Below are 21278 nucleotides of genomic sequence, written 5' to 3'. Positions count from 1 at the left end.
AACAGGAACAGCTGCTGAAATTAAGGACAAAGAAGGTGCAAAGAAAGCCTACAGACCCTAAACTCAAAACTGTCGATGACAAAAAAAGACACTAAAACTACATCTCCTGAACCAGAAGGTAAGGTGGAGGACAAGAAGGATAAAAAGGGAGTATCTCCTGGCCAGAAGGATAAGGTGGAAGACACCAAAGAAACAAAAGCTAAGTCTCCAGAAGCAAAGACTAAAGCCGAAGACAAAAAGGATTCAAAGGCCATGTCTCCTGAATCTAAACAAAAATTGGATGAACAAAAGGATGCTTCTGAATCAAAAACTGAGGTCAAACTTAAAGAGGATGAGAAAAAGGTCAAACCCTCTGAAACAAAGGTTGACACCAAAGAAGCTTCCAAAAAGGCTAAGTCTCCTGAACCAAAAGCTGAAAGCAAGGAAGCTAAGAAAGCCAAATCACCTGAGCCCAAGGCAGAGGACAAAGGAATAACTAAGGGTGAAGTCACTGATAAGGAGAGTGATAAGAGAGATCTTGGTAAAGCTAAGACACCTGAATCAAAGACTGGGGTTGGAGTTTCAGATGTTACTAAGAAAGACACCACCACAAAGGATGAGGTGTTAGTAGCTGAAGAAGTTTGCAAAGAGCAGGTAAGGTTCCTAAAGACAAAGAAGTAGACAAAATAAAGAAAGAAGCTGAAACTACAAGTAAAGTCACTGATATGATAGTGATAAGAGAGATCTTGTAAAGCTAGACAATCTGAATCAAAGATCAGTTGGAGTTTCAGATGTTACTAAGAAAGACACCACCACAAAGGATGAGGTTAATAAAGCTGAAGAAGTCGGTAAAGACAGTAAGGTTCCTAAAGACAAAGAAGCAGATAAAATAAAGAAAGAAGCTGAAACTACAAGTAAAGTCACTGATAAGGAGAGTGATAAGAGAGATCTTGGTAAAGCTAAGACACCTGAATCAAAGACTGGGGTTGGAGTTTCAGATGTTACTAAGAAAGACAGCACCACAAAGGATGAGGTTAGCAAACCTGAAGAAGTCGTTAAAGACAGTAAGGTTCCCAAAGACCAAGAAGTAGATCAAATAAAGAAGGAAGCCGAAACTACAAGTAAACAAGACGCCAATAAAGCCAAATCTCCAGATGAGGATAAGAAGAAAGTTACTGAAAAGCCAGGTAAGAAAGAAGACAAAGATGCTCCTGTTACGGCAACAACAGTTGCTGATAAAGCAAAGTCGCCTGATGTTAGTGAAAAGAAACGGTCAGACATTAAGGAAGATCAGAAAGAAACAAAAGATGAAGAGAAAATTAAGGAAAAGCCAAAGAAAGCTAAAACACCAGACTCTTCTGAAAAGAAAAGAAGATCGAAATCGAGAGAAAAAGACGTGGATTCCGCAAAGCAGGTTGATGGTGGCACAGAATTCAAAGAAAAGGAAAGAAAGTCCAAGTCGAAGTCCCCTGGTCCAAAGCTCAGGAAAAGGTCAAGCATTAAAGAAGCTGATGTCAAAGCAGCTGAGGAAGGGTGGAGAAACCCACCAGACTGAGAAAGCGATCAAGTACAAAAGAGGATGATTCAGATGTTTCTGCTGCAGACAAGGCAAAATCACCGGAGGTAACACTCAGGAGACGATCTAGCCAGAAGAAGGAGAAACACAGGTCCAAGTCACCGGAGGCTCTCGAGAGGAAGAGGTCGAGCTTGCTGGATGACAGGGAAGATGACAGCCTGGCTCTCAGAGGAGCAGAACTTCGACAGCAAGAGGAGGTGCTGAGGACTGCTAGGAGAGACGAGGGTAAGAGATATTCGCAAGAGAAGATGATGAAAGAGGATGAAGAGCTGTTGAGGTTGCAAGAGGAGGAGAAAGCCAAGAGACAGAGTGAAATGCGCAGAGAGGAAATAGAAAGGCTCAATAGAGAGGAGAAAGAAATTGCTGAGAGAAGGAAAAAGAGGAAAGAAGAGGAAGATAAAAGAAGGCTAGAAGAACTAGACCGAATGAAAAAAGAGGAACAAGAAAAAGCCGAACAGCGAAAGAAGGAATGGGAGGCGAAGGAGAAGAAAAGAAAGGAAGAACAAGAAAGAGAGGAAAAGGAGGAGCAGGAGAGACGAAAGAGATTAGAAATGAAACGAGAGGAAATTGAGAGGATGAAAAAAGAGGAGGAAGCAAAACTGCAAAAAGAGGAAGCAGAGCGAAACGAAAGAAGGAAGCAGAGAAGATTGGAAGAAGAGAAGGCACTGAAGGAACAGGAAGAGAAGTACTTTAAGCAAGAGCAAGAGAGAAGAGAACGAAGGCGCAAGTTGAAGGAAGATGAAGAGAAGCAAATGAGGGAGAGAGAGGAGGAGAGACGAAAGAAAGAAGAGCAGGAACAGGAAGAAAAGAGACAGAAGAAACTCAAAGAGAGAGAGGAGGAAGAAAGGCTCATGAAAGAAGAGGAGGAGAAAAGAAAAGAGAGGAGAAGGAAGCGAGAAGAGCAGGACAAGTTGTTTGCCAAAGAAGAAGCAATCCAAGAGGAAGAAAGGAGGAGACGGGTCGAGAAGGATAAGAGACGCCTTGAGGATGAACTTCGAAAGAAGGATGAAGAAAAAAGACAGAAAGAAGAAGAACTCAGGCTGCAGGGAGAAGAATTCCTCAAAAAGGTAGGACCAGAGTCTTAGGCATGTGAATAAATAACCTCCTTAAAACAACAACAACAACAATAATAATAATAATAATAATAATAATAATAATAATAATAATAATAATAATAATAATAATAATAATAGATTCCTTGTAGTAAACGTATCTAACTTGAGCTAAGTTTCACATGGTGAAATGTTAAATTCTTGCTTAGATACGTGAACATTTAGATGATGATATGTAGTCGTCACGCTAAAATCATACTGGTCACTTTAAATCAAATTTGTTTTATGTCACGCGGATATAAATTTTGATTGTTGCTAAGATCATACAATTCTCGTTCACCCTCAGGAAGAAGAAAGGCGCCGCAGACGACTGGAGGAACGCCGGCGCAAAGACGAAGAGGAAGAAAAGGAATACAGAAGAATGGTTGAAGAATCTGAGGAAAGGAGAAGGCAAGAGAGAGCTAAACGCCAGATTGAGTACTCAGAAAAAGAACTTATTTCCGTCGAGAGATACAGTTCAGTCGCCAGGAGATCCCTGCCCAGCACTCCAGATGTAAGTAAAATTAATGGAGAGTAGTAGAATTGGACGTCTGAGGACTTGTAAGATTTTTGTGTGGGGAAGGGGGAGAGTGTTTAAGGAGTGTTGGCAAAAGTTCTTTAGCACAGTCATACACAAGAAAGAGGTATCCAAAATCACAGTCTCGTTCTGGTTTTAGTTCATCAATGGGTCTTTGAGTCGTCAGAAATGACTCCTACCCAAATACCCAATGTGGGAATTTACAAACTCAGGGGTATTTCCCCATCCCTGATTTTCAGCAGAAGCTCCTAGTTATCACATTTACAAAGAGCAGGAATTTAGCAGAGTCAGACATCATAACCTCTTGCTACATGATGGACATCTCCCACAACTCCTTGGACACATCATTTTAAGGACCTGTGGTGGCTGCTAAACATTTTGTATAACTATCTGACTCCATTTGGAGAGAATAAGTTCTTACGTAAGATTTCCGATAGTGAATGGTTGTTTGAATGAAGTGTGACGGGCATTCCTTCCTTCTGGTCTTCTTTCTCCCAGAAGCCACACATTGTATTCTCGCTGGTTGGGCCAAATGCAGGTGAGTTACTCAGCAGCTCTTCCTTTCTCTGTCATTAGTTAACAGGTAGATATGACTCCCCATTCTTTCTTTGATGTGGGAAGGAGCTTTGTAGAATTTATCTGGGTTCATTCAGTGATTATACCTTCCGAGATGGTCTTCATTCACAAGTAACCTAAGCCCTCCTTTTCTCCTAGAGCGAGATAATGACAAACCACACTCCGGTGTGGGTTGTCTTCCTAGGGTAGACAGGAGGTGACCAGGAAACTGACATTCCAGGTGGGAAATAACGATCTCGAGAGAATTCCTGTTACGGAGGGAACAAATGGATAATTTTAAACTTGAGCATTTTTCGTAGATATACAAACCCGAAGTCTTTCATCATAATCCCATCGCAAACCACCTCTCAATTGCCCGCGGCCTAAGGAAAACTGAAACTGTGCAGAAGCTTGCATGGGTGATTATTCACAACTTTATCACGAGAGAGACCGCCAAAACTGAAAACCTGGTTTCTAAGCTTCAATGACAAGCCCAAGCTCAAAAATGACTCATGGAATACTAGGGACAAAGAGCCCTCTTCATGAAGGATGGCTAATGAAAATTTCTCGTTAAATTAATATGGAATAGAATGGAAGGTGAGGTAGAGATCTTTTGAAAAAAAATTATGGAAAATTCCCCAATTTAACCTATTTTTAGTATTTTGTTTTGCCTTTGCTTGCCAACTTAAATTTTCCTAATCCAGACCGTTCTCCGAGTGATTTTATCTTTTATTAGTCCATTTTTTTCTCATTCTCTTATTAAATTCCTTGGTTACTACTCCTTCCCAATAGATTTTAAAATTTGTTAAAATTCATTCTAAAGTTTAACAGGCTCCCAATTGAATTATTGCATTCTTTCCTTATAGATATTGACATGCAGTGCCTCTGTGATAATAACTGGAAACAGCTAGAGAAATCTATGAAACTTTACATTCTTTTATCATTAGTGGGGCAAGGCTTTCAGAAAATAATAATGTAAAAACGTTTTGAAGAAACAGTAGTCTTTAGAGACGCAGGGCCAAATATATAATAATTATTCCCCAAGAAAAATAAGGAAAATAACTATTGTTTTCATTGTGTCTGAACGAGTTCATTTCTAAAAAGTAACTTTTGTTATCCTCATATGCAGCCTATGAGAGTTAAGAATGCCAAGTCACTGGTCTGATTAAACCATTCAGTGATAATGATAATTATAATAATGTTAATACAATAACAATAAAGCACTCTTTCCTATTATTATTCAGCTTGAAGCCAATCGCCGCCGTGACCCCAGGAGGCGCCCCAAGTTCAGCACCAAGTTGCAGGATCGCCAGATCGCCAAGGGCACTCGCGTGAGGCTGAGCTGCAACGTCCTTTCTGCCCTGGACGACGAGGCCCCTGAGGTCGAATGGTTCAAGGGCGGATATCCTATCAAAGAAGACGACAGGATTAAAGTGAGTTTTTCGAGGGCGTACATTGTACATATTTGTAGGATTAATAAGTGTTTATCAAGTCCCTCACTCTGCTGGCCCCGCGTTCGAATCTCCGACCGGCCAATGAAGAATTAGAGGAATTTATTCTGGTGCTTAGCCCATACAAATGGGGAAAAAAAACACGTTAAAAGAAGAAGATTTCTGGTGATAGAAATTCATTTCTCGCTATAATGTGGTTCGGATTCCACAATAAGCTGTAGGTCCCGTTGCTAGGTAACCAGTTGGTTCTCAGCCACGTAAAATAAATCTGATCCTTCGGGCCACCCCTAGGAGAGCTGTTAATCAGCTCAGTGGTCTGGTTAACTAGAGTATACTTAATTTTTTTTACAAAAATAAGTTTTTGTTTAGATTTTTGTGTATATTTATGTACCTTTTTAGGATAAAAAGAAACTGGGAAATGTTATAATTCGAAGTTGGCTGTTCATTAGTGCGTTGGGTTATCAAGAGATCAGTCTTAATAGCCAAGTGGATAAACTCTTGTCTCTATTTCCCAAAAAGCGTAGGTTCAAACTCTGGCCAGAGTAGATGCAATTCGCTTATGTAAGTCCATTTTGGTGTATAACACTTCACTAACTTTGCTACGTTTCAAAACACCTTTCCTCACTCCACTAGGTTGTGAACTACGAGGGGGTGGCATCCCTGGAAATCAACCACTCCTGTAGGGGAGATTCAGGGGAATACACCTGCACGGCCAAAAATCGTCACGGCAGGGTCTCCACAACCTGTGACCTCCGCGTGAAAGGAGATGAAGACCAGAGACCCACTCCACCTACCTTCACTACTAGTCTTCGAGGTAAGACAGTGGCTAGTCTGAGGCGCCAAACTGTATTGATTTTAGAGGTGAAACACAGGCAAAGCACGCTGGTCGCAAAGTTAAAACGCTAATAATTGTAGATGGTAAATCATAATCACTAGTAGAGCTTGAATTTAGTATGGGTGGTCTTGAAGGTATAACACGTAGCCTGTGAGATAAAGTATAACTGGCCTCAGACAAAATACAAGAAGACCAAAATATAGAGCATGACTGGTCCTAATGGCAAAAACAACGATCCGTAGAGATAAAACGTCTGATAGAAAATGATAGACCATTTATATAATGCCTGATAATAATCTCTAGCTGAGTAATTTTTGGTCCTCTCCCTCAGAACGATATGTGACCGAAGACGATGAGCTGGTGCTGTCCTGCCACGTGATGGGATTCCCTCAGCCCAAAATCACCTGGTTGAAGGATGCTGATAAGCTTCCAGCATCACCTAGGTTCCAGACCTCGATAACGGAGGATGGCATCTGTGAGTATGGCGGGTTTTCATTATTTACTTTTTATATCCTTATTATCTTGTTATGAGGAAGTTGTAGGAGTCTGTGAGCATTGGAGTAGTGAAGAATTCCGAAGCAAGAGATGTAGGCTAAGACAGAATTATTTTGCATTTAGAATGCGTTTTTGAAGCCTGTTAAATTTAGGATTTGATATGCTAATGAATGTGTATGAATTATAACCATTCAGATTCAAAAATTTGATTTTTAATTGTATAATGGTTATTTTAATTTTTAAAATATAATTTTAAATTTTATTTTGTTACTTTTTATATTGCAAATGTAGGTTTGGAGAATTATCGACGTTTGGCCCTTTGTTTTATAATTTTTTAATGTCCTTTCGACGGAGGTGTATTTCTTAGGTAATTTATATAGGTGGAAAATCAAACAGTGCTCGACACTAATTATTACAAAACTAGAAACAAACTTACGAAACCTCTTGCATGGTAGAAAACAAGTAATGATTGTGTCTCATTATTGGTTCCGTCTTATTCCAGTTTCTTTTCTTTCATTATGATATTCGTTACTCCTCTTCGTTACCCCATGGTACCTTGAAGATTGTCTTAATTATCTGTTATCAGGTAAACTCATCGTGACCTCTCCACGATCGGCTGATTCCGGCACCTACACTTGCCACGCTGAGAACAGAGTCTATCGTGATGAGATATCTGCAAATATACAAGTCCAGAGTAAGTGTTTGGCTTCACGTGTTCTTTCACTGACGATAAACAGAAAACGAAGCTTCATTGAAAGGGATGGGACCCTATGCTATTTTATACTGCTGCTTCATATACACTTGATAGGTTTTAACATCTGGTTTTCATTTTGTATGACGTAACACTCATTATTGCATTATTTTCCATCCGCACATGATGGTTAATGATTCATTAAGCATTCTTAATGACATAGATTATTTGTAAACTTTATTCTCAATCTTTACAGATCTCATCGACAAAGAAAGTAAGTGATTTAGGTTGTTGAAGAGTTTTGCATATGTTTTCCTAGCCAGCATTTTAAACCTTTTATTCCTGACGCCTTTGTTTTATTCCATGATTTTTCCACTTTTTTTTCTGTCCCTCAAAAATTTTATTTTCCTATTTATAGCCCAGGTGTTTCTGTTCCCCTTTCAGATGACGTCATTGTGTTTGCAAATATTGAAACTTCTTATATTTGTGTTGAAATACCATTTTGATCCTTTTTTTTATGTATGTCGGTTTCACTTTTATAAGTAATTATATATAAGAGATTGTTTATTGTGCATCGTACTCGGACGCCTTGAAGTATTTGGTTTACTTTTTTTATTACAATTTTATATATCTTACATAAACTTCAGTTTAAGACATCTCATCGTATCACACCACTTATTATTATTATTATTATTATTATTATTATTATTATTATTATTATTATTATTATTATTATTATTATTATTATTATTATTCGAAACCTAAATTTAAGTCGTATCGTATGATCCAAATTATTTTTATTAATATTTCGAAACACTAGTGAAGAGTAAGGGCAATTACAACGGTGGTTATTTACTAGAAAATTTTATTCGGTCGGAGAAATAAGTTTTTCAGTTTTAATGGTAAAATTATACTTTTATGTCTGCCGTTTGGAAAGTCATAGTAAGTAGAATAGGTAATAAAATTATGCCATGAAGTAAGCAAAAACCGTAATCGCCAGTATATTAAAAAAAAAAAAACTGTTACGTATTGACATGAACTTAGTTATGTGCAGAAGATATTCTGTAGGTAAAGAATCCATCAATGCTATATTGACGCTTCTGACTTGGTGGTTATTTAATCGTTTTAGATTAAACTTGTTTATGCCAGCACGGGACCTAGTGTGGTAGTGTTAAATGGTATAAGGGAATGAGGATGAACCTCTTGGCCATTACCAACCGCGGTAGAATTATCTGTTGGTTCTCAAGGATAATTAGTACTCTTTACATGGTATTAAAGTACCTCCACCTTAAGATGAGTAAGAATTTTTGCTGATTTTAAGCTAAAGGTGAACCTTACAAAGCAAGTGCCACTTCAGCCTGAGTTACAGTTTTAACTTGTCTTGCCTGAAAAGCACTTTACAAGGTAAAGTGTTTCTAAGGAGGACTTTTTTTCTACTTATCTCAAGCAGAGGGGCACTTTGTACAAGTGAGCAACTCCGGAGAACCAGTGGATAATATACGTTTACATATCACTGATTATTTTTTTCTTTAGCCGGAGATACTTCATTTTGTAAAGAGTATCTAAAGGAAGGTATATTGCTGACATATAACTTATTTGTTCTTTAATCTTTATATCGTAGATGATTAAGATAAACTGAGGGTTTTGGTCTTCAAGAAAAATTCGTCGTCATTGATAGACTGAAGTAGTTGAATAGAACAAAAGATTTTCGAATCAGTGTACTTTACAGAGGTTGTGTAATTTAAGAGAAAGCCTGGGAGTGTACGACTTTTGTAGCATTGAAAACGGTAAATAAATGCCTAGAAGTAAATTGGCATTGGACAGCTTTCCTAGCCCAAGGTCAAGTGATACGACTCCGAAGGTCTTACCTCTGTCTGTTGTATGAGTATATGCTTTAATATTCATCATATTAACTGCTGATTTTACTTGTTTATAAAATAAGCCATAGGCATAGATTTGTTGTCCAGGTACGGAAAAAAAACTAAATGCTCCAAATATTTTCAAGATGAAATCTGCGTTTTGAATTGTGACAAACAGTCAAGCCGTTAGCAGACCGTGAAAAAAATAGTTGAAATTACAGGAGTGTAAAATCATTCAATCTGCATCGTATCCCAAAGGATCTTTGTTGCTCTGTTGTCCAGTTGTTGTTCGGTTGACCCTTTGTTGTAAGATTACACGAAAGTTCTCCTTTTTGTTTTGTTCCTTTAATTTTTTTTATTTAGCCCAGGTATTTTTATTATTTTGACTGACTTTTTTGGTTTTTGTACTTTCCCATTTTATACTTTTCTTTTTTTATATTTTAGTTATAAAAGTTAAATATTCTTGGAACTGATTTTAAATGTCCCTTGTGAGGATCTAAACATGGTGTCCTGTTTTGCCAGTTATCTTAAGTACAGCATTTACTCTTTTATACTTTACCTGTGTCATTCTCTTAGAATTAAGTCCTGTTTCATAGGCTAAAAGTGTAATGGTGTTTATCAGGTCTTCCTCTGCATATTGTCACGGATTACTCAAAATCTCTTCAATTGATCTAAGCTACATATTGATAGTGATCAGGGTCCATTTTTATGATGTATTATCCTAAAATCAAGATAAAATTATCTCTCCAGTCGGCTCATGGCGATAGTTCCAAAAATTCAAAAGGATACATGTCTCAGCTCTTCAAGGTTTCATTATCTGATCGTCTGTATTGCTGACAGAACAAGTCTTACTTAAATAAACAAGTTTTTTCTTTTCTTGTCATGTGAAATATTTTAAAATAATTTATATGGAGGACAACCTTAGAATAATCCTATACTTCAGAGGAAGATAATCCTTATGACTCATGACACTAATGAAGACCCTTTCCCTCGGTACCCTTCAGGACAGAGAGAAGGAACCGCGGATGACAGCGAAGTGCCACGTTTCGTCAGCGAACTGTGCGATCAGTACGTGGAGGAGAATGGCACTCTCACGTTGCAGGTTGAAGTTGCAGGTATGAGACCCAATTGATAGATTCTATTTTATATTTATTTTCATTCTATTATTTAGGATTGAAATTGAAGATTTAGGAGACCAAAGTCTCAGGTTTTAATTTATACTGAATATGATTTCTATATCTCAAATTATTTTTATTGTTTAAGGTTGTAATTGTAGATTTGAGAACCACAAAACTGGAAACATTTTTTTTTTTTTTTACATTTATTTGGGTCTTGGTACCCGTGTGTATTTATTTATTCTTGTATGGCTACAAGGAGGCATTTAAGAGATTCCACTACGAGAATACATTTTAGATTTAATGTCTCCGTTATTTATTTACTTATATATTTTTTATTACTTTTAAGTTACAATAAAAGGTTTTCGGTACACAAGTCTGAAATTATTTTTTTTAGATTTATTGGGATATGGGTTTATGTGAGTATTTATATTTTGTTAGGTTTACAGCTAAAGGTCTGAGAGAACTAATTCATGTATTATATTCCTCGTTGAATGTGATTGAGGTATATGGGGTAATTTTATTTTAGTAGCATTTGGTTGTTCAAGAGAATTTTTTAAATTACTTTTTAGATTTAAGGGGAACCTGGATTGAATGCTTATCGTTTGTTTTATTATATTTTATATTGAATGTCTGAAATATTTTCTAATGGAATGAAATTTGAAATCAATCACTTATAATTATTGATTTTCTGGGTAAACTTTTTTCACCTTGATTACTTCCTTGCTTTCTTTCTCCGCACTTCTGAGAAGTTTCTTTTTATTTTCTTCTTGTTTTTTTCTCATTGACCTGGCATTTTCCTTTTGTTATCCTCTCAATCTGTTTTTATCCTCCTTTTCTCGTAAGTATTTTTCCCCCTCTCAGTTGGTTATTATCTCTCTCTCTCTCTCTCTCTCTCTCTCTCTCTCTCTCTCTCTCTCTCTCTCTCTCTCTCTCTCTCTCTCCGTCCGTTTTTCCTTTGTAATATTTTTTATCTTTTTTTTATTATTCTCTTACTGTTTGTACCGTTGCCCTTTATTCCATGACAGTCTCATTCACTTTCATCCTTACCATGACCATTCGACAGGATCGCCACCGCCCGATGTCCTGTGGCTGTTCAACGGCAGGTCACTGCATCCTTCAGGAAAGTTCCGCATTTCGGCCGCTGGAAATACCCACACCCTGACCGTGTTCCAGGTCACCCAGAAGGATATCGGTACATACTCTTGCAGAATCACCAACAGGTGAGTTACGAGGTCAAGGAAAATCATCCTCTCTCTCTCTCTCTCTCTCTCTCTCTCTCTCTCTCTCTCTCTCTCTCTCTCTCTCTCTCTCTCTCTCTTTTGCATTTCATTCCCCTCAGTGTGAATAAAGAAAAATCATCAGGGTAATAGAAGAAACCCTGTTCGAATTCCATGTACCTGTAAAATTGCTATAACCCTTGACAATACTGCTCAAAAGAGGATGTCCTTCCAAGTAATAATAATAATAATAATAATAATAATAATAATAATAATAATAATAATAATAATAATAATAATAATAACAGTTTGTCTAAATATCTTTGCTGTAATTTCCCGTCCATCTGATTTTCACAGTTTTGACATACGAAGCATGCTTATGTGGACACAGGTAAATCGCGGTAAGCCTGTGCCAGGTATGTTTTAAAGATCAAGAAGCTCGGACGGCTTCGTAATGCAGGCAAACATTTATACTTGCCAAGTAGGCATAATGCTTATTTTCTGAAAGGCTAAAGATTATGAGGTTCGGAGAAATTACCGTAGTTACTTTGTTATTTTAATCTTTGTCTCCATTGTATCTTTTCTGTTCTCGTATGTGGTCCGGGGCTGAAATAGAGTTGTTTATTATTATTATTATTATTATTATTATTATTATTATTATTATTATTATTATTATTATTATTATTATTATTATTATATTATTATATTATTATTATTATTATTATTATTATTATTATTATTATTATTATTATTATTATTATTATTATTATTCGAAGTGATATCACGAGGTTCATGCTTGTGATTAAAACATTAACAAATGCAGTAAAAACTATTCATATGAAACTCTCTAGAAAAATTATCATAACCTCAAACCTATTTCGACTCTCTGCATTTACCTTATCGTAAAAGTTTATTAATAGTATTATTCACATTAAAAGATATTCTGACGGAGTGTCAATTCCCGTAGGTATGGCCACGCCTACACTCTGAGCAGCGTGTACTTCGGCACCCCTAAGCCTCGCAAGGGCATCACAGTGCCTGGAGCCGATATGGAAATGAGAGCTCCTACCTTCAAGGAGCGTCCTGAGAGCATGGTCTCCGTCTACAAGGATGAGGAAATCCAGCTCAGCTGTACTGTTGTTGGAGAGCCTACGCCCAGAGGTAAAAGTTTGTTACGTGACGCCTTCTGGCTTAAGGAAGGGTGTTATGGAATTCGAAGGTTTATATAAGTTTATTTAGATTGGATGGTGTAGCCAGATGTGAAGTTGTCACACACACATACATATATATATATATATATATATATATATATATATATATATATATATATATATATATATATATATATATGTGTAATGTGTGTGTGTTAATGTCAATTATGTGGCATGTGTGTGTATATATATATATATATATATATATATATATATATATATATATATATATATATATATATATATATATATAAAGAAAAAAGCAGAAGACGCTCACCTTACAATGCAACGATAGAACCACACTAACAGTAAAAAAGAAAAATATATACAGAAAAAACAAAACAAAAGATCAGAGAAGTACAAATAGTAATGACCTATGGCAAAAACAATGGAATGGAGGTAGTATGCGTGTTTAATGAGGAACCCGTAGTTTAATGTTTAAAAAAAAAAAAGACTCAAGTATCTGCAGTTTCTGTGGTTCTGTGCCTATTAATAACTTTAAAATCATCGCAATTTATCTGTGTTTTTGCACTTGGTGGCATGATTTCTTATGGAGGATAGCTCTGGATTGGAGAGTCAGCATCCAGTTCTATAGCTCACCCCATATGAGTGGCTCTGACCTGAGGAAGCCGCCTGGTGGATCAACATATGTTCCCAGACCATCTGGGACAAGTATATTCATAAACAACACCAGACGACATCAAAGGGCAGAGCCGATCTTTCGCCAAGAATGAGCCGATTGTCTTTGGATTTTCGGGATGATTTTCGGGATGTCAGCCAGCCCCAAGTACCTCTGAACGATCCTAATAAATCCCTTCTAAAACTATCATCATGTGAAAATGGGAAAACGGCGTATATAGGAGTTTTAGGGACATTAAAATTTACTGTAAGGCTGAAAGATTTGTTCAGTAGTCTGGAAAAATTCTATAGAATGTTTTGTGTGGAAAGCAATTATTGTTAAAGTATTGTTGCAGGAAAAGGATTTCTTCATGAAAAAGGCCCAATTAGAAGTGAGAGTTAAAGCACGGTGTATGAGAGTGTGGACAGAGTTAAGTTTGAAATTAAAAAGCAGGAGCTATAAAAGTTTATTTAAGACCAGTAAACGTTCTTTTCTAAAAACAGTAGTATTGAAACGGTAATTTTCTTTGAAAATCAAAATATCTAAAAGGCCAGTTTAGAATCCTGTTCCTTCTCCAAGGTAAAAGTGATGCTACTATGACAGGCATTGGCAAAATCAGAAATCGGTCAGAATCGGTTTCATGTTTAAAAAACAAACGTATCATCTACGTATCGAGTAAAAAAAAAAAAAAAGGCGATAGGCCAGGGACATTCTTCAAGGATGTGCTCCTCCAGGAGCACATAAAAATGTTCATGAAGGTTGGTCTAATGGACTTCCATGGCCATGCCTTCTATTTGTTTAAACAGTTTTCCATTAAATACAAAGGCCGTGTCGGCACTGCTATTTCTAAAGCGATTTAAAAGGGCGATTAAAATTACAGTAAACCAGATCAGGATTAGGAAAAGAGCTTATCAAAGGATAATAGTAATAGTTTCTCTAACAGGAACATTTGTAAATAGTGATTCTACGTCTAGACTTGTCATAAATAAATCAGGTCTTGATACAAGATACGGTCTTTGAATTGTTCTGAATTATTTAAGGTATATTGGTTTAGTGGTCAAAGGAGTTCCAACAGAGTACAAGGAATTTCGCTAACATAGTTTGGGGCATTAGTACGAAGCAAGGATAGGGCGAAGAGGAACATTGGTTTGTGAATTTGGGAAGGCCATACAGAATGCCGAAAGAGGAGCCAGTAGAAAGAGATCATGGTATACCTTCTCATCTATGATTTTCTCATTTTGAGTGTTCGCAGAAACCTATTGATTTTGTCTTCTACTTTAAAAATTGCTTGTAATTTGGCAATCCTATTTCTTGAAATTTAGTGCTATCATTAAATCACATTCATTTTGTTAATGTACTCGGACTTGTCTAGAATTGCAGTTCCCTCCCATATCAGGCCTAGTAATAATCAAATCGTCTCGTTTGGCTAAGGCTTTTAGGGTTACAAGGTCACTCTTTCTAAAAAGGGGCCCAGTGGGTTTTGAGTCTGGAAAAAGCACCATGAGACAACAACATCAACTCATTTTGAAGTCTGTAGATCATGACACAAATTAAGATTTTTAGTCTATGGAACAAGAATTCCGGGCAAATAGAATTGGCAAAGTTTGGCTTATAATGGGGTAAACAAAGTCAATCAAAAGACAGAAGGAACTCCTCATGTTTTGACAATACATATTTAGAAAAGTTAAATACTGTCTTGTGATAGCCATGGAATTTTAAGTAATACAATTCCTAGGTTGGAAGTAAAGAAATGACTTATACAGTAAATTTTAATGTCCTAAACTCCCTATATACGCCGTTTTCCCATTTTCACATGATGATAGTTTAGAAGGGATTTCATTAGGATCGTTCAGAGGTACTTTGGGGCCATTGACATCAAACTCATCCCGAAAAATCCAAAGACAATCGGCTCATTCTTCAGGTTTAAAGATCGGCTCTGCCCTTTGATGTCGTCTGGTGTTGTTTATGAATATACTTGTCCAGATGTGGTCTGGGAACATATGTTGGATCCACCAGGCGGCTTCTCAGGGTCAGAGCCGACTCTCACTGAGGGTGAGCTATAGAACTGGATGCCAAACTCTCAATCCAGAGCTATCCTCCATGAAAATCATGCCACCAAGTGCAAACACAGATAAATTATGATGATTTTAAAGTTATTGTGCCAGGCACAGAACCAACAGAAACTGCAGATACTTGAGTCTTTGAAACATTAAACTCATTAAACACGCATACTACCTCCATTCCATTGTTTTGCCATAGGTCATTACTATTTGTACCTCTGATCTTTTGTTTTTTTTTTTCTGTATATATTTTTCTTTTACTGTTAATTAGGTTCTATCGTTTGCATTGTAAGGTGAGCGTCTTCTGCTTTTTCTTTATAAGTATATTACTGTCTTTGTTTGTTTCTCTGTTATTATATATATATATATATATATATATATATATATATATATATATATATATATATATATATGTGTGTGTGTGTGTGTGTGTGTGTGTGTGCGTGTGTGAATTTATAAAAACGTGAAATGATACAGATTATGAAACTGATTCTAGTACATAATTATTAACTAAAACTTGAGATGGAGTTATTGGCTTTGTCGTTGCTTCTCCAGTGACCTGGCTCAAGGGCGGCCATGACGTGTCAATCACCACGAGGGCGACCAAATCAGTCAAGGACAACCATCACACCTTGGTTATTCGAGGCGCATCGTTCACCGACTCCGGTACCTACACCGTAGAGGCCAAGAACTCCCATGGCACTGTCAGGGCCTACTGCAGCGTGAAGGTATATACTCTTTTATGATTAGAAAGTTTTTTTCCCATTTGTCATTTGTACCTTTCTTCGAGTTTCTGAATGGAACCTAGTGTCCTCTTTCCATAGAATACGCATGTTTTGAGACGTAGATTTTCCTTAAATGAGTTATTTACGCGTTTAACAATTTATGAAAAGTCAGTATGTGCTTTGAATTTAGTTGACTTAATTTTTGAAGATGAAACGTAAAGAAAGAAAAGTAAAGTTAAAGTAAATTTAATTTTTAAAAAAGTATTTCAGTCCTGAGGGCAACATATGGAAAGAACAGGTGTTCTAATGAGAGTATTAGCAAGATTGTTTGTTTGTCACTGATATATTTATTTCCTATGAAAAGGAGAATGTCTTCGTAGTAAAAGATAAAAATAGCAACATTCAGTCGTCACAGGAATACTCCATTTGCTATTAAAATCCAACGTTCTGTGATGCGCCTTATTTGAAAAAGAAAATACCAAGTTAAATTGCTAATGAGTTATCCACTCTCTTCTCAAGGTCCGAGAGACGTATAGGTCTCGCAGCTTCTCCCCAAGAGGACAAGACGAGATGTATGTCACCACGTCCTACGAGGAACATCAGCGAAGAACCACCGGCAGGTTCATCAGAGGTAAAGGTTCCATTTTACCACAAAGTAACCAACTGTTGAAAGTCACCAAATTTCTTTACTTTTATGTTTTGTAACTTCGAATTTGCATGTATAGCAGTGTAAATTGGTAGTGTTCTCTGTGGACGTCAAAAGCTGGATTTATAAAGTATTTTAATAGTTTATTGATCTGAAAGTTGTTTCATTTCTTATATTGGGTGTTAAATGAATAGTCTATTTGTGCGTAAGGAACATACTAAATCCCAATTCCTTGTAATTTGTCATTATTATTATTATTATTATTATTATTATTATTATTATTATTATTATTATTATTACAGTCGTAAAATATAGAGCAATTCTTTCCGTATTTAGAGAAAGATCATCATTAGCTCTTGTTTAATATTTTATATTATCTGCGAACACTTTTTCACTTAGGTGCAGTAACACTTTTTCAATTAGAGGGTAAATTGTTAACGAACAGCTTTTAGAGTATTCATCTTGATTTGCATTGTGTCTGTTCCAATGCGTTCTCTTGTCTTCGTCAGACGTCCCAGGTAAAGTGGGCACTCCAAAGGCTCACGACATCGGAAAGAACTGGGTGTCTCTCCAATGGACCCGACCGGAGCACACGGGAGGCGTCATGGTGACGGCGTACAAGGTCGAGTCTTGGATTCTGGGAGAAGAAGCCAGATGGCAGGACGTAAGTTACGTTACGTCTTTATTTTTTATTCCCTGTGGCAAACTTGGTCTGCGATGTGGTTTCTGTGTAGCTAAAGTTTTTATATATTTTACCAAATGATCTCCGTTTAGAGCTGTTAAGTTATTACGCAGTAGGCCACTGTAATGTCAGATGTCACAGAGATTGTTGTGTTGTTCACACACGAGAGTATGATTAAATACATGGCAAAGATCGTCTCGAGACATGGATTGGAGCCCCTTGGCAATGTTCTTATATTTAGGACGTAAATACAATGCTCCATAAATTTATTAATCGATTTGTTCAAGCAAGGAGTATATTATATATATATATATATATATATATATATATATATATATATATATATATATATATATATATACACATATAAATTCAATTATACTCCATCACTCAGGATTATCAGTTACCGTGTAATCACGTTCTTTATTATTTGTAAGTCTTTCTGCTCAGTCTTAGCTCAACCACCTCTGTCTCTCTCGTTAATCCTACGTACATTTTCCCTCCTCCTCTCAGCTTGGTGTGACTCCAATTCCTTCCTTCGACGTCTACCACCTGAAACAAGACCGAGAGTACCTGTTCCGTGTAACGCCGAGGAACAAGTACGGATGGGGCGAACCCGTCATGACCCCGAGACCCATACGTATCGGCCGCAAGATCGAGCACCCAACCTTCCCCCGATGTCTGCCCCACCAGGTCAGGGCGATGCCCGGCGGATGCATATCGCTCGATGCCCAGGTGAGTGAAAAAATCTTGTAAAGTTCTTTTTGTTCGTCAGTTATAATTCAAGCACAGAGTTCAGTTGCATCCCATAAGATTTATCCTGCTTTTAAAATGTAATGGTGACTGCATTTAAGAAAATGAAATTGAAAGTATGTTTTATTTGCAAGTTATTTTTCGAGTATATGTTTCATTTTTTTTTAAGTATCAAGGGTAATGGGAGAGGCATCTAAATACCCTTTACCTGCCCATACCTGAAGAAAATAAGTAAAAGGGATGAGAAGGAAGCAGTAGCATTCATCCTAAAAGAAAAAATGTCATAAAATAAAATAAAATAAAAAAAACAAGCAGAAATTAATTTCGAAAGCTTGGTCACCATAAAGAGAAAGGTTCATTCGAAAAAAAATACAGAAGCAGAAAGCAATTTCGAGAGCTTGGTCACCATAAAGGAAAAGGCTCATTCGAAAAAAAAATACAGAAGCAGAAAGCAATTTCGAAAGCTTGGTCACCATAAAGAGAAAGGTTCACACACTTGAACCACAGTCTATACAATCCAGTGAATCCTTTCATTATGCTTGTCAGAATTTCGAGTTAATTTCTGAAATATCTTATTCTTTCATATAATCTTAAAAGTAATTGTTATTTTTTATAATTTACAAAAATAGTAACTCTTTAACATATGCTTCAGTGCAGTTGTCACAATGTTAAAACGGACATCAATGCGAGCCTCTTAATTTAAGTCATCCAACTACTACTCCTCTCTCCTTGCTCAACAGGTAACAGGCGAACCCATGCCTGAGATTAGATGGTACAAAGATGGCACCCTCGTTGATGTCGAAAGATACCCAAGGTTCTCATCACATTGCTCCGAGGGATCGGTAAGTGTGGTCTTCTGTAGCCCCATTCTTTATATATAAGATTCGTTCTCTGTGGTTCACACCCATCGTTGTTAAAAGCCCAGGTTACTGGGTGCGTTTCCTATGGCTCTGAATCGACGAGGCAATAATAGATTCGTCTTTGTAAATCGTCTCTTCTCCCAGTGTTTAAATTAACCAAGAAGATATATGAATAATCATAATACAGTAAACCAGTTCTTCAATTAATTCGTCCGTTCATGTTTAGATATCGAAGAAAATTTCATGGGCATCGCAATATGGACTTGTGAAGGCATGGAGGGCTGGTTGCGTTAATGGGATATTCTAATAAGCGAAAATTTTGAGAACTGGCCCAAAATAGTTTTTGTTGGCACTGGAGTTCATAAAACACAAAGTAAACACTTTTGGGAATACTGCATGTAAAGTAACAACCCCCGTGGAAATTTTTGTGTATTATATGCTAACTAAACTTGGTTTAGAATAAAGAACGGTTTAGGGGGCTGCAGTTCAGGGTAATGAAAGATGCATGTACACAAAAATCACTGAAAAACACGAGATTAAGTATCCAAATATTGCAAATTAATGACAGTAGCACAATCACACTGGCACTTAACGATAAATGGAAGTCAAAAAGGAAATTGTCACCAAGAACCCACGAGAAGAACTCAGGAGCTGTAAACCTTCCAGTCTTCGCCACGCATACTTCGGTAATTAACATCCGCTTCAAGCTTATCGCAATTATACTCTCTTAGATTGCGACCAAGCCTGGCACTTCTCTCCCATATACGTTTTGTGGGAATAGCCTACCATGCTTAAGTTGGTTCAGTAATAGATACCGTCAGTAATATAGCGTAATTCTTTACTTTTTTTTTGTTTAGTAAGCCATTTCTCTTAAGAGATGGTCTGTAGATAGCATTAGGTTGAAAGACGTCGTTTTATGGCAATACTGAATAATTTCAGTGCAGATGAAGATCATTTTGATTTTCCAAAAATGATGAGTAATAGTGATTTAAGCTTTCAAGAATTTGTAAATAAACTGTGTTCATAATTTTCCAGGAAAGTTCATTTACCATTTATGCACACCAGTAGCCCTTTTCTTGAAATATCCGAAGTTTCCGAATGATGTCCATTTTCATTGGTATCAAAAGTAAAATTCCATTTATAAAAAAACAGAACTGACCTGTGAATTTGAAGATATTTTGAGGCTTTAAGATTTTTTAAGATTAAGTTGGCCCTATGCCAGCACGGGCTATTGCTCCTTGAGCAGCCCGTAACTCAAACTCTTTACTAAAAGTTATGTAAAAGACAATGACAGGTGGTTCCGGAGTGTATAAGAATGGTTTTTAATAAGCGACCACCGAACTAAAAGCTGAAATACGAATCTCCGTAAGACTACGACTAAAGCTTCCCGACAGCAGAAGCCGATTCTAGGAAATAAAGGGACAAATCGAATGAGTTGAGTGATTCCATCGGGTACAATTCATGATTTTTTTTCCTCTTCCTTTTTTTGCTGAACTTGAGCCAATTCCTTTTTGAGATGTTCTCAGGTTACTAATGCCTTGGGAAAGGTTGCGTTTAGCCAAGCATGCAACAGATGAACATTCGGGACGATTAACTGCGATTGAGACGAAGCAATAAGCAATTTTAGGACTAATGAATTTTCCATTGACTTGCCATTACGAATCATTGCCTGTATATAGACGGAGGATTTCTGCATTTCGATTACCCCTCAGTTTCTTTGATTTTTCTGCTATCTTGATTTTTAATATTAGTTTCTTATATTTCAATATCATTAGCTTACCCTCCGCAACTACAAAGCTCAATAGCTTCCCTGAAAAAATCTGAAAACGGAACTTGTGAGATATAATTCTGAAAAAAAAAACATATATACAGCATGTTTCATGGACTGGAAAATGCCAAATGTCTTTGAGAATAATGATAACATAAAATATGTCGAATTGTTTATGGAATTACTCGGTAAATTATCATTCCAGTTTTCGAGAAAATTGTTTCTATCCGTGTTTCAGAACTGTTCGTACCTGAAATGGCCAGAGCTAATGTTTCCTCTTAATTATCATTCTTACTCATCTTTCAGGTTAAGCAGTTACTGGCCAATCTTCTCAGGTTCTAGTTATTCTTTCGCGAACGCTCTTATTGCCGTCTTTAGTTTTATATTTTTAACTCGGCCGCCCCCGCCCCACCCCGACCCCCAACCTCCAAAAGAAGGGACTATTGCTATACATATTACCTATAAAATTACACTTTTATGTATCATTGCAATATACCGTTTTCGTTAAGACAACGGATCTAAATTGTCTAAAAATCAAATTTTGATTTT

General features: G+C 36.8%; 1 protein-coding gene across 1 annotated transcript in view; it reads left to right on the top strand.

The window, feature by feature from the left end:
* LOC136836666 (muscle M-line assembly protein unc-89-like) overlaps positions 1-21278 on the top strand; it is a 651149-nt gene that overhangs the window by 184673 nt on the left and 445198 nt on the right. Inside the window, 17 exon segments of the mRNA XM_067101137.1 lie at positions 36-600; positions 806-1531; positions 1534-2622; positions 2954-3160; positions 4984-5172; positions 5824-6004; positions 6357-6500; positions 7107-7214; positions 7468-7485; positions 10075-10185; positions 11252-11408; positions 12373-12566; positions 15851-16023; positions 16540-16651; positions 17176-17330; positions 17862-18083; positions 18842-18943. Of these exon segments, the coding sequence (XP_066957238.1) occupies positions 36-600; positions 806-1531; positions 1534-2622; positions 2954-3160; positions 4984-5172; positions 5824-6004; positions 6357-6500; positions 7107-7214; positions 7468-7485; positions 10075-10185; positions 11252-11408; positions 12373-12566; positions 15851-16023; positions 16540-16651; positions 17176-17330; positions 17862-18083; positions 18842-18943 (4453 nt within the window).

This window comes from Macrobrachium rosenbergii, chromosome 56 (genome assembly GCF_040412425.1).
Source record: "Macrobrachium rosenbergii isolate ZJJX-2024 chromosome 56, ASM4041242v1, whole genome shotgun sequence".
Lineage (NCBI taxonomy): Eukaryota > Metazoa > Arthropoda > Malacostraca > Decapoda > Palaemonidae > Macrobrachium > Macrobrachium rosenbergii.
The sequence above is the reverse complement of the archived record's forward strand: the minus strand, read 5'-3'. Positions and strand labels throughout refer to the sequence as shown.